General features: G+C 53.7%; 6 protein-coding genes across 6 annotated transcripts; 3 read left to right on the top strand and 3 right to left on the bottom strand.

The window, feature by feature from the left end:
* Positions 1-533: 533 nt before the first annotated feature.
* CkaCkLH20_00534 (uncharacterized protein) lies at positions 534-1,444 on the bottom strand (the record flags this gene model as incomplete). Its single annotated transcript, XM_038883254.1, has 2 exons — positions 534-754; positions 841-1,444. 2 exons carry the CDS (start codon positions 1,442-1,444, stop codon positions 534-536), a joined length of 825 nt encoding a protein of 274 aa, XP_038751959.1.
* A 696-nt stretch (positions 1,445-2,140) lies between these two features.
* Positions 2,141-3,232, bottom strand: CkaCkLH20_00533 (uncharacterized protein; the record flags this gene model as incomplete). The annotated part of the gene is made up of 2 exons (XM_038883253.1): positions 2,141-2,734; positions 2,795-3,232. 2 exons carry the CDS (start codon positions 3,230-3,232, stop codon positions 2,141-2,143), a joined length of 1,032 nt encoding a protein of 343 aa, XP_038751958.1.
* Positions 3,233-4,806: 1,574 nt separating this feature from the next.
* CkaCkLH20_00532 (uncharacterized protein) lies at positions 4,807-5,245 on the bottom strand (the record flags this gene model as incomplete). The annotated part of the gene is made up of 2 exons (XM_038883252.1): positions 4,807-4,859; positions 4,906-5,245. 2 exons carry the CDS (start codon positions 5,243-5,245, stop codon positions 4,807-4,809), a joined length of 393 nt encoding a protein of 130 aa, XP_038751957.1.
* Positions 5,246-6,351: 1,106 nt separating this feature from the next.
* CkaCkLH20_00531 (uncharacterized protein) lies at positions 6,352-7,871 on the top strand (the record flags this gene model as incomplete). The annotated part of the gene is made up of 3 exons (XM_038883251.1): positions 6,352-7,124; positions 7,193-7,244; positions 7,320-7,871. The coding sequence occupies 3 exons, from the start codon at positions 6,352-6,354 to the stop codon at positions 7,869-7,871; spliced, it is 1,377 nt and encodes a 458-aa protein (XP_038751956.1).
* A 558-nt stretch (positions 7,872-8,429) lies between these two features.
* Positions 8,430-9,842, top strand: CkaCkLH20_00530 (uncharacterized protein; the record flags this gene model as incomplete). Its single annotated transcript, XM_038883250.1, has 1 exon — positions 8,430-9,842. The coding sequence occupies one exon, from the start codon at positions 8,430-8,432 to the stop codon at positions 9,840-9,842; it is 1,413 nt and encodes a 470-aa protein (XP_038751955.1).
* A 1,527-nt stretch (positions 9,843-11,369) lies between these two features.
* Positions 11,370-12,827, top strand: CkaCkLH20_00529 (s- glutathione dehydrogenase; the record flags this gene model as incomplete). The annotated part of the gene is made up of 3 exons (XM_038883249.1): positions 11,370-11,517; positions 11,573-11,805; positions 11,859-12,827. The coding sequence occupies 3 exons, from the start codon at positions 11,370-11,372 to the stop codon at positions 12,825-12,827; spliced, it is 1,350 nt and encodes a 449-aa protein (XP_038751954.1).
* Positions 12,828-12,856: the final 29 nt, after the last annotated feature.

Genomic DNA, 12,856 nt, shown 5'->3' with positions numbered 1-12,856 from the left:
AGAGTTACAGTGATGATGTTTTCTCCATGGAGGTCAGCCACGGCAGCCGCGGTGGTTGCCGCGGAATGCATTGCCTTAGAGCGAAGGAGTTGCCGTACAAGCCGCCGTAGCAACTTGGGGATTTAAAATGAAAGAAGCGCCTTCTCCGCGTTTCTCTATGATTCAAATTAAGCCTAACATCTTACTAGTTGAAGCTCTACACCGGGTAATCAGTAGCATTTGTCACAATAAATGCATTGTTTCGTGTAAGTCATGTAGAGATTGCCAGGCGGTACCAGGCGGCGCCAGCTCCTCGGTGTGTCGGTGTGCTTGCACAAGTCCAATCGCCACGGAATTCCACGGCGCAGTGCGCCAAGAATGCTGATTATTAATGCGCCATGGCAGAAGATTGGCATGTTAGCTTGCATATTCGCACATGTTAGCCGATTTGTCATCGGTCTTGTTTAGTAACAATCACGCGTTTTTCATAGGTCATCTGTGAACATAACAAATTATGCGTGTACTCTATGTTTGATCCTAACTTCGTCGACAATTCACAGCTCGTCCTTGGATTCTTGGACATTAGCTGCTTTTGCCTCCTCTCCTGCCACAGCCTCTGTTGCACCTTCCTTCAGTTTGAGTACTTGCGCCTTGACGGTGAACTTGATATCCCTCTTCTTCTCATCTAGGTTGGGTCGGGTATGGCTAACGGGCCATGACACAACAGCCGCGTCCTTGGGCGTGGGGCTGTAGTTGCTCAGGTCGGCGAGGGTTTCTGCGTGTTAAATCAGCATCGACTTCCAGCAGGACATTTTTTTTTGCGCGCGGCACCGATGACCGCTCGCTGGTCCTTTGACTCACCTTGGCAATCGCTGCCATCGGCAACGAAAAGCGGAAGGATGTGATACAAAGCTCCGGGCGCAAAGATCGCTACCCTCTTCTCATCGAGTTCACGATCAAGCTCCTTGGGATCCTCCGGAACAGCGACGCGCTCCTTGATCTTCTCCTCTTCGGTGGCAGGCTTATCAAAGACGGCAAACAGGCCCTGTCCCTGGCTGTCCTCGGTGCGCTCCTGGTCCTCGATCCACTCACGGACACGGAGAGGCAGGTCGGCGTAGGCCATCATGAGCAGGTTGCGGTCGTGCAAGTGACGATCGAGGCCGGCCCAGCTTCCCGGGTACTCGCGACCAGAGAAGAAGAGCTTCAGGCCGTCTCCCCAGGGGAAGAGTCCCAAGGGTTGCTTTTCGAACAGATCGTGGAGCGTGTACTGAGTCGCGGCGAACGTCTTCGAGGCCTCGCACGTGTGCGTGTAGGAGTCGGTCAAGTTGGAGGTGAAGGGGTTGCGCCAGGGGAAGTTCTCGGCCATGGTGGTTTCGGGTGGTGGTGGAGGGCCGCCGCCAAGCTGGAAGGCGAAGGCACCGCCGGCCAACAGAGAAGCGGCGAGAGTGAGGCTTTGGGACTTCATGACGATGGTATGAATTGAGACCTAGTTTCGAAGTATGTGTGCCAACAGAACATGGAGGCCGCTTCAGCTGCAAAACGAGGGCGCGCTCTTCAAATACTGTTGCTCGAAATCCACAGACCCCAATCAACCTCACCCGTGTCTCGAATGGCTTTGTTGTCCTTTGCGGATGCATCATCCTCCGGGTTACCATTTACAGTCGCGATCCGGAGGAACCAGTATGAGATACAATGCGGCCAAGCAACAATTTACTCCGTCCCTGACCCAAAATGGGGGAAGAACCCTGAAAGATCCCTGCTTTCCCCTCACTGCACCGACGGGACGGCGGGACGGAAGCAAGCCTCCGCTTCTATCTCCAACTTTCCCCAACGACATCATGCGGCATGAGGGGTCATTGTAGAACTGACAGTGATTTCACTTTTGACTTAACGGTATTTGAATAGATCTGGAGACGTGGCTACATTGATCACTCGTCGATCCATCACCTGTGTAACTCTGTCTTAATCTCACTCATGATGTGGAAAGAACCTCGATGTATTCGTGGTAAGTATGTAATGATCAACTGATTACTACCTCTACTCCAGTATTTCAAAAGCAACAAAAGATCCAAAGACACGCGGTAGTTACATGCAGCAGAGGTAAGTGAACATCCTTCCGAACATCCTTCCATGAATAATGAGTATTGCTCCGTCTCACCTACTAGACGGGGTTCGCGCCGGTCAGACAGTTCCTCCAATTCTTGTTCTTGCTGATCTCCTCAGAAGCTTTCCGCTTGTCGCGCCTGTCTCTCTTGTTCATACCCTTGCTGATCTTGACCGCGTTCTTCGCAACCTTAGCGACCCTCACCGCGACCTGGGCGACGGTGCGAACGACAGCGGCGAAGATAGGAATTAGGAAGCAGAACGGGCAACGCTTGTCGAGCTCGCTGTCCCTAACAATGAGAGCGGTTGTAGTGGCGGCATCGCGGACGAACTTGTTGGGAACTTTCTCATGGTCGATGTAGGGAGCGGGTGTAATTGCAGGCGCAGCCAGAGAAGACGAGGGCTTGAACTGCGCAGCTGCCGGCATCATGTCGCGCTTCTCGCCGTTTCCGATGTTAACCCACTTGTCTAGGTATTCGTCCTGCTCGAAGATCTCATCCGACTTCTGGTCGATCCATTCGTCGATCTCGAGGCCCCCCGGCCAGAACTCGAGCATCTCCATGCTTTCCGTCCAGTCCTCGTCGAAGAGGTCGGCAAATTGCTCGACTTCCGCGGCACCCATGGCCAGAGGAACAATAGCAAGGCAACGAGACTGCGAAGGGGGCTAGTCAGTACAGTGTCTCTTAACACATGCTGATCAAGAACGACTTACCATGCGGCGGACCTTGCGGCGCTTCTCCTCGTTGACCTTGTTCTCGTACTCACGCTCCTTGATCTTCTTCCACCGGTCGTACCCCTTGCTGGTCTTGTACTCACTGTATCTCTTCTTCCGCTGCTCCTCGAACTTCTTCTGCTTGTCATCATCGATACACTTCGTGCCGGCCTTGTCGGGCTTCTGCCCCTTGGGGCACTCGGTGCATTTCTTGCAGTCCTTGGGGTCAACGATCTGGCTGGGCGAGTTGCACTTATCGATGCAATCGTTGCACTTCCAGATGTTTGGGAGCGATCCCGCCTGGCGGGCGGCCAAACCCGTCTCGAAGTCTCCCCGGCCGAAAATACGGGCCTCAGGAAACACCTCGCGGGGGAAGTGGCTAGCCATCACGTGGTTGACCATGATGAAGATGGCCTTAGTGGCCGATGTGATACGCATGATGGGCGAGCGTAGAGAAATAATGAGTCGAGCGAGTGATTGAGTTGTAGCTTTCCGAGAAGGTAAATGGAATAGGGCAGATGCAAAAGATAAGAGTTTGTTTTCGAATCGTTGTTTGACGAGCATTCCATATGACAATTCGCCTACTGTTACTTATAGCCTTTCTAGCTTCAAATTATGAGCTGTTACATACGGTGGCTTCCAAATTTGGCATCAAACTTCATCTCGTAGCTTTTGACTCTTGAACTGTTCCTCCGGAGGACCCCAACTTGACTGCGTGAGACGAGGCATACTCAGCCATCATCCATCGAAAGTTCACATCAGCTGTTGACCTGATGGATTATTGTGCCTCATCTTCACGCAGTAAGATTGGGGTCTCTGTCATGAAGTTATTATCGTATCTATGAGCTGCTTGAGTCCCTGTATGACTGCCTCACCTGATGGTGTGAAGGTGAATCAGATCAAGAGCCTTCAGCCTCTTCAGAAATCCCGGAACGAGAAGATAGGACTCAGCTCCTTCAAGCTATGTTCCAACAAGGCGTAGAAGTTCTCGGGCGTAGCCTTGGGGGCTTCTTTGGACCTTGAACCAGTGATACTGGGCGCGGCATTCTAACAAATAAGTCCTTGTGATTCGTCTACTTGCCGACTCCACATATGAACATAAACGCCCGGCGCTTATGAGCGCATGTACCGCCATGCTGTGAGTACTACAACAGAGAAAAGTCCAGAGCCTGAAATCTAATAATGGCCGTCCGTCAGGGGGATGCAGGCGCGGCTGCGCAAATGAGACCATGTTTGTCGACATCGAAAGCCTCAGGATTCCGTGTGTAACCGTAGAGCTTCAGTGACAATTCAACATGAGGTCCACGCAGTGAGAAAATGGGGGGCGGAGTGCACTCTTTTGTCTGTGCCGCGACCGGGCAAACGGCCAAGAGGCTTACGGTCGAATGAGAGTCGCCCCTTGAGTAAGCGGAGCGTCAATAGATGCAAGACATGCACTAGAATGGCGACTCACAGCCTGATACTGCTATAGACACAAAATGTTATCCCTTTTTGTCCCGGACCGCGGCTGACGGCTTACTGCTGAGCAGATGGTGTGGGTGGCATTGAGGATCACCCGGCTGTTCCTTGATCTTGGCGCTCAACGGGCGCCACCATCTAGATTATTGATCGATATGTCAGGAACCCGATTGTAAGCTGATTCTGCATGAGATTTCTCGTATCACAGGCCGTGATATATCAGTATTCGTAGGAATTTGGGAAGAGGGGCTACGGTGGCACTTGACACTATCTCAGGGCTGCACAGAATGGCTCTTTCTTTGGTTGGATGTACGTCTCCCTGATATTTATGTGGGAAGTTGATCAGAATATATTCCACGGGAAGACAACTCTTATTTGGTTTGATATAGAAAGGCGCGACACATATGAGAAGAACATGTTGAGAGGTAACGGGCGCCGTGATTGGAGCGTTTTTTAGAGTTTGTCTGATTTGATGTTTACGAAAGTTCCAAGCACAGTATTTAACAATCATAACATAGAAAGATAGAAACATTCCAATACCATCAACATTTGCCCTACTCAGTGTCCCATAAAGCGAACTTAATCTTCCTTAGTCTGCGAGGATAGTCTGATTAGAAGACACCACGCAGTCGGGGAACTTCAAGATAACTTACCGTTCATGACATCCCAAACCTCGAAAGAGCCGTAGTTCTTGTCCTCGATAGACAAGCAGCCCTTGTCTTTGGCGGTGATTATGGTCGCCGGGTTACAGTTGTCGGAGCTGAACAGCACCAACATGTACGGGTTTTCGGCGTCCTCGTTCTCGGGAGGTTGGATCACCAGAGACTGGCCGGTTCCGACACGGTCGTTGCGGCAGCCATCGCCGGCGTTGACCTCGAAAGATCCGAGATTGGCGCTGCGGCATTGCTTTCCTTGGTAGATGCTGACTCGCATGGCTGAAGCCAGGGGGGCAGCCAAGACGAAGGTCATGAGGAGGGAAGCGATTGTGTGCATGTTGACAGATGTGTGTTTGTTCTGGGGAGCTTTAAAGATGTAGAAGTTTGTATGTGAATTTTTACTTGAGCGATTGAGGAACGGGGTTTCGTATGTAGAGATGCAACGATTGAAGATAAAAAAAGATGAGCTGCTCTGGTCGGGGGCCTAAGGGGGTATTTGAAGGCTCTACGAGATACGGACCATGAACTTCTTTCCCCTCAAATCCCAAGTTCCTCTTCGAAGAGATCCTTCTGGCACTACGGGAGCCCACGCTAAGTCGAACTGCATTGCTTCAGGCTGACTGAGTATAACAGTGCGAGCCTGATGCCTCTAGAGGGCTGACGCGACGCCCAATCAAGCAGCATCTCACGCAGCCAAGATCTCGACAACATCATTCAGCCTATTTTTGTTTTTTCAAACCCCTCCACTACCTTCGTTGAATAGAGCGGCCGAAATTGAACATGCGGACCCCGCCCCTTGCTGCATCCTCCTGCGGTTACATGCAGCACATCGTGTGACACAAAACCACAGCCTTCAAGTATTCCTAGCCATGCCACATGACTGCAGTCTGCAGACTCCCGGATTGCCAGATTGAAGCCTCGGACGGAGGACTTTGCACTCGGACGAGATACATCCAGAATGGTGTGTATCATCGAAACATCTACGAACCCACAAGGCTGACAGACTTCATACACTGCCACCCCTGCTGGTGGAAGTTATTCAAGGAAGGAGCGCAGCGACATCGTATGAGGCTGGCATTCGGGCAACTTCTTGGGATAATGTCTATTTCCAGACTACCTCGAGCGACTCTGTATCATGGAACAACCCCCAATTTTGGCCTCCAACAAGCACTTCGTTAACGGACATGGCTATACATCGGCGTCAGGCAGCAGACTTCTTCACGAGAATCTCACGAGCAGTTCATGAGGGCTTAAAAGCAGAGTCATTCCTCGATTGTGTTGAGGCTTTTGACATGATTCAGCACTTTCATCTCACTCTCATCGCGGTCGATCAACTTGACATCTCTACACTTTCACTTTGCTCATTTCCATATCATCGCTCTTTATCCTTGATAGCCTTCTATCTTTGATAACTCATATTTGTTACACTGGCATCTCACCACCATGAGACTCCAAACCTTAGCCCTGAATCTCAGTTTTCTTGTCGGTCTCGTCGCCACTGCCGACGAGCCGAAAGGAGGCTCGTGTGAGAAATACAACCTCTATAAGTGCGGCGAAAGCGCCTTTGATGCAGCAGAGCTCGCCGAAATCGCCCAGCTTCAAGAAGACGGGCCCCTTGACGCTCGGTCGATCGACTTCTCTGCTGCGGATGAAGAAGTCGGCTTCAACATCACAAAACTTGTTCGTCGCAGCGACTTCCAGGACCTCCAAGGAGACAAGCTGCACGCCAGGGTCGAGGAGGTCCTGGGCGCCTTAGTCGCCGGCCCCTCGAGCGACAACGAGATCCTCAAGAGGTTCAAGCTCGAAGTCCGCGCAGGCTACCCGACGCCCAAGAGCTTCTGCGGCAAAAAGCTCATTTACGACCTGCCCGGGTACCCGTCCGGCGACAAGCTGTACGACGTCAGTGACTGGGGCAACTGCGAAGACTTCAACTTGAAGCTTCCTCCGCGGTCCGGTGACACCAAACCAGCCGCGGGGAGAGAACATCAGGACGAGCATGTCCTCGAGATGAACATGCTTCAGCAATTCGGCCTCGAGGTCCTTCTCAAGACTCCAGACCCCGACGATGACCCGCAAAACGACAAGGTGACCATGTGTGATTACCTCAAGCGATACTGGATGGTATCAGGGGGACGTGGCGGGCAGCTGAATATTGTCAACGAACGCAAGGTCTGGACCTTGGTGGGCGACGCATGGCCGCATATGGACGAAGCCGGGTACATTTCTCCTTTCTTCTATTATCTTCTGGTCCATGAACTCATACTAACTCGTCGCTCGCTCATAGAGAAAAGGAGATGGTCAGGGTGGACAAGGAGGTGAACGGACTTAAGACATTGGTAAGTCTCTATCACCACGCTCCCGGCGATTTCTCCTCCCTCCAGAGCCCAAGTCGTCACTAAACATGAGTATAGCTTTTCCAAGTCAGCAGCAAGGACATTCATAACAAGAAGACCATCATGAAGAAGGCAGAAAACATCAAGACCGTCCATTACGTTATCAACAAGCTCCGTGTGGCTGTCGTGTTAGCCGACTACCTGAACAATGCCGACGTCAACAAGATCTATTACCGGCAAGCGAAGCGCGTCGGAGAAGCCATGGACGTGGCCGAGAACGGACTGGTAGAGAACTGGAAGGCGCAGCCGACGCCGTACAGGAAACAGGACCTGCGCGACAAATGGATGGCATGGATCGACACGTACACGGACGCCCTGAACAAAAAGCTCAAGACTTTTATGGTCATGCTCGTCGAGGTTGTCGAGAAGCACATCGAGGATGGGGAGAAGGAGTTGAAAACTATGGACACCGACAGGAAGAAGCTGCACGAGCGGATGAAGGCTACCGCCAAGAAGGTCAGAGAGGTGACGAAGACGGACACCCTCTTCAAAAACCCCTTCAAGCCCGGGGCGGCGCCTGCCGATACCCCTCCCGGCACCCCTGATGGCACCCCTCCCCCGAGCCCTTGAAAGGCCGGAGTCGTACGGACCGGTCCGGCAGCGGAGCTGGGATCGCCGATATGCTCGGCCCCACTAGCTCGGTGTCTTAGCCGGACGAAGCGGCTTTCCCCCGGAATTTTCGTTGTGTACATAGATGGGAGAGCGGACTATTCTTTCGCGTTTATTTAGATTAAGGTTTTCTTCTTTCGTTTTCTACGTACACTGCCCGCCAGGAAGATTTAGCGCTCACTCGCTTTACTTCAACTTCCATGTGAGATGGATGCCCCTAAAATAAGCTTACCATTAGCTGCCGTGTGCTATAATTAAGGCTGATGATCAGGTACCTACATCAGGTACGTATTTGATACACCCCATTTCTGTCACCACTGGGTAAACGCGTTGGTAGGTAGGCAGTGCTGGAACCCTGCAGCGGTACGTATATCTGCTCTTCCTCCTTCTCTTTCTTTTATTAAACATTTGTTTGCTTCCTTCCTCTTTGATTTCCATTTCACAGACGCTCTCATCTCACTCTCCTCTTCTTCTTCATTCTTTTCCCCTCGAATCGTACCCTGTACATCGTCTTTCATTATGGACAACTTCGACATTGTCTACCAGATTGTTGACCATCTTTGCGACCTCCACGACACCAAAAAATACCACGTTCGCGTGCCACGAATTGCAGAGTATGCGAGCGTCTCTCGTGTCTTCCAACGCGCAGTCGAGTCTCTCACCTTCAAGTCCATCATTTACCGGGACAGTGCTGAAGACCAAGCACGGTTTACCGCCGCATTTCGTCCGCCCAATGCCCATCGCCGCGCCCTCGTGCGTAAGATATTCGTCAGGCTCAAACCGCCATGTAGCGGGCTTACACCCAAGGAAGTGAGTCGCAACACGAAGCATCTCACCGCCTCTGTTTCGTCTCTATTCCAGCTGCTGCACGAATGGGAGGAAGGGATTTCGGACCGGAGTCTGAACAAGATATATGTCCACATTGCCTGTTATATACCAGAACCCCACGCTAGAGACAGGCGCCCTGCGCTGAATCACGACGACCTTTTTCGACTACCTGCCGTCCGGCAGATCACCGAACTCAGGACCAATGCCTGTGGACTTGAAACTCCACACGCGGCCACCCTTTTCCAGTTGGCAGCTCACACGCCCAACCTTGAAGTACTGGATGTTGGCTATCGGGACGGAGACCACCAAGACGCATCACACTTCCGGTTGAAGCAGCACTTGGCACTCGCGACTGCAATCCTCAACTTACGCGGCAAGCTTCCTAACCTACGCGAGTTGAAACTGCATCAGGAAGGCAACAGAATGCCCTGGAATCACAGCTTCCAGTGTCTGGACTACGAGGAGAAGGGGATCGACCGCGTCTGCGAGGCGCTCCGCCTGCTGGTTGAAGGGAGCACGCTGAAGAAGCTTCTTCTCGACCAAGTTCGGCTCTCGCCTGATCTCTTCTGTGACCGCCGAGCCCAGGCCAAAGAAGGCGACAGCGTCACAGACAAGGGCACTCTGTGGCCCTCGCTTGAGATCCTCGATATCACGACCTATCCGGTGGCAGCCAACGGCAAGTGGTACTCCACGGGTAATCCCAGAGACCACGAGCCCAGATGGCCTAGCATAGAGGCCTCCTCGGATGACTCGGACGGGTCAGGCACAGATCACGACGACCCGCCGAGTTTGCGTCGCGGAGTCGCCAACCACATGTGGCCCCAGCACTTCTGGCGACGACGCCTGGACCCAGAAACCTGGTATCCGGTGCTTCTGGCCATGATGTCTGCTCGGATGCCGGCGCTAAGGGTTGGTGACTTGTTCATGGACTTTGACGCCAGCGGCTATTATTACTCGGGGTTTACATTTGGCGATAGGGATGCGAAAGACCAAGTCCCTCGCAAGTGGAAGGCAAAGCTGGCCAACAAGTCTCCCTGGACGCCCCCGAAAGGGCTGCAAATGGAGGTCGACGTTGATGCGCTTGTACCGCCCGTTGATGACTGAGGACTGGTCGAGTTTTGGGCGCTGTAGGACACTGATGACGATTTACCACGTGTTTTTCGGTCTTGCGGCAAAGAGCAGAGCTCTTGGATTTGAATCAGTTCGGTCGGGGGCTCCGGGTGGCTGGGGAGGAATTGGGGTAGTCATTTCATAGATGAGAATAACACAGTGCACAGCGTTTTTTCATCAATGCGCCGCCAGTGGCCCACGCAAAAAACGTCTGTTTTAAAAAAGACCCTGAGATTCGAAGGAGAAAGGGGATGTGAAGCAAGTCGCCCAACCCGGCAGATGCATTAACGCCTTCGGCGCCGGAGACCGGGGCGGCGGGGCTAGAGGTTTCGGCACCCGGGATACGGAGCCACAGCGTAGTCCGTCCTCGGCGACATGGTAAATCACAATACTAAGGAACGCGGTCAACATTGCTGCGCGAGATTGCATGTAGACGACGCGCCTTGAGTGGCGGCGCATGGCAAGTGTCGTAGAGGGCGCCAGCACGTTCCGCGCAAAAGGGTGTCAGATCGGCTGTCCTCCTGGGGTATCTACGCGGGCCAACTACGCTACCCAGACCGGCGATCCGTCATGGCTAATTTTTCAGTGAAGTACGGTCCTCCTCACGATGCAAACTGTTTCCTGCGCCGCCGCCGGCAGATGGGTGCTTCGTCCCGTTATTCTGAGTTCCGTTACGGATCCGATATCTCCACTGTCGGCCCCGCTCCGTAGCCGCCAGCTGAGGTGGGGTCAACCTGGCATGGTGACGTAGTTTCTGACCTGATAGAGTTGGAGGCATCAGAATCTCAGCGGGAAAGAGAGAACCCTGATGTCCAGTTAAGATGGAATAAATGCTCCTTCAGATCCATCTCTGCAGAATCGAAGCTGTTTTGTCCTTGCGAACATGATCCCGTCAATACATCAGATGAACGGGTGAGGGGCCCTTCATTGGAGCCCGGACAATTGAGTTCAGTGACGAACCGCATGCCGAAAGCTGCGTTACCCCCGCCATTCCCTGGAGATGTCATCGTCGATTCGCTTCCCTGCCGATTGGCTCGCCCTCACCACCACTGCTCTCGACTTCGACATGCCGACATCCACCCGCCGGTCCAGCCCGGTCTCCGCCAACGCTCAACGTCCGCTTTATCATCACCTACCACAAACGAACAGGATGAATAAGACGTTGCTCAGCCTTGCCGAGCTCTAGCTCGACATCTGCGTGGCATCCGTCAGGGGCGGGCTCGCTTAATTGGTTCGGAATTGTGGCTTTCGCTGGCCAGACGATCCCTTCTGGGATCAATGACGTCGGTTCTCCGTCAAAAGTGACGCCGTCGCCCGTCATGGAATCTTTCCGCCGGCGGCGTCGCGCCTTTTCGCCTCGCTTCATGCCAAGTCACCAATTACCAGCTATTCTGTCACGACGTCTTTACTTGGACAAGTATAAGACAAGGTACTTCCTGCGCAGCTCCCGAAGGCCGGAGGATTCCCCAGACTCAACTTTAAACTTAATTTCGGACGTCCTTCAGCAAACTACGAATCACAATGGCTTCACAAGCAGCGTACGCGGCCGAGAAGGCGATCGGCCACCAGGGCGATGCCGTCACGGCGCAGGACGTCACCAACTACAGCAACGACAGCGGTGAGATGATGAAGGCTCTCGTGTGGCAGGGCAAGAACAAAGTTGAGATCGGTGAGTCGATTGCATCTCCGCTTTTGCTCTCTTCAAACACTTACACATTCACCAGTCGATGCACCGAAACCAAAGATCCTGGAAGACACAGACGTCATCCTCAAGGTCACCGGCAGCACCCTCTGCGGCAGCGACCTTCACCTGCTCCACGGCTCCGTGGTGCAGATGAACAAGGGCGACATCCTCGGCCACGAATTCTGCGGTGTGGTCGACCAGGTTGGCGCAGCCGTCAAGAAGGCCAAGGTCGGCCACCGCTACGTCGCTTCCTTCCAAATCGCATGCGGAAACGTGAGTTCAAGTCCCAGCCCCTCTCTGCATACAATGGCTAACACAATGCGCAGTGCTTCTACTGCAAACAAAAGCTCTCTTCCCAGTGCGAGAGGACAAACTCCAACACGATGGAGAAGTCCATGTACGGATCCCAAACAGCCGGAATGTTCGGCTACTCCCACTTCACTGGCGGCTTCGCGGGAGGCCAGGCCGAGTACGTCCGCGTCCCCATCGGCGACGTCAACCTCCTCGAGATCCCCGACGACGTCCCCGACGAGAAGGCCCTCTACCTCTCTGACGTCCTCGCCACCTCCTACAACGCCGTCAAGGACACCGCCGTCTACCCCAAAGACCAAGTCGCCATCTGGGGCGCCGGCCCCATCGGACAGATGGCCGGAGCTTTTGCCATTGGAGAGGGCGCGTCGAAGGTCATCTTCGTCGACACCGAGCCGCGCCTGTCGTACATCAAGGCCAAGTGGCCGGCCGCGCACCAGGATAAGCTGGAGCTGATCGACTTCAAGAAGCTCTCGAGCGGCGTCACGAACAAGGAGACGGTCGTCTCGAGGCTGAAGGAGTTGTGCGGCGGACGGGGCCCGGATGTGGGTATCGAGTGTGCCGCGGGCGAGTACCCCAAGGGCTGGCTGCACACCGTCGAGATCGCGCTCGGCGCCGAGACGGATACCAGCGAGATCGTCAACGAGATGATTGAGGGCGTGCGGAACTTTGGCCGCTGCGGCATCACTGGTGTCTACGTGGGCTACACCAACCACTTCAACATCGGGTCTCTGATGGAGCGTGGTGTGCGTTTGATCGGCAACGGACAGGCGCCGGTGCATCTCTACTGGGAAGACTTGTTGAAGAAGATCCAGGGCGGTGATCTTGACGTGTACCAGATGCTGTCCCACCGCATCCGCCTGGAGGACCTCGACAAGGTGTACTACAAGTTCGAGAAGCACGAGGACGGGATTCAGAAGATTTTCGTGGAGACGAAGTTCTCGTCCCCAAGGGCCGAAGGGTCGCCGGAGCTCACGAGATACTAATGCGATTGCCGACTGCAGCAATGGCATAT

Source organism: Colletotrichum karsti, assembly GCF_011947395.1.
Source record: "Colletotrichum karsti strain CkLH20 chromosome Unknown Scaffold1, whole genome shotgun sequence".
Lineage (NCBI taxonomy): Eukaryota > Fungi > Ascomycota > Sordariomycetes > Glomerellales > Glomerellaceae > Colletotrichum > Colletotrichum karsti.
The sequence above is the reverse complement of the archived record's forward strand: the minus strand, read 5'-3'. Positions and strand labels throughout refer to the sequence as shown.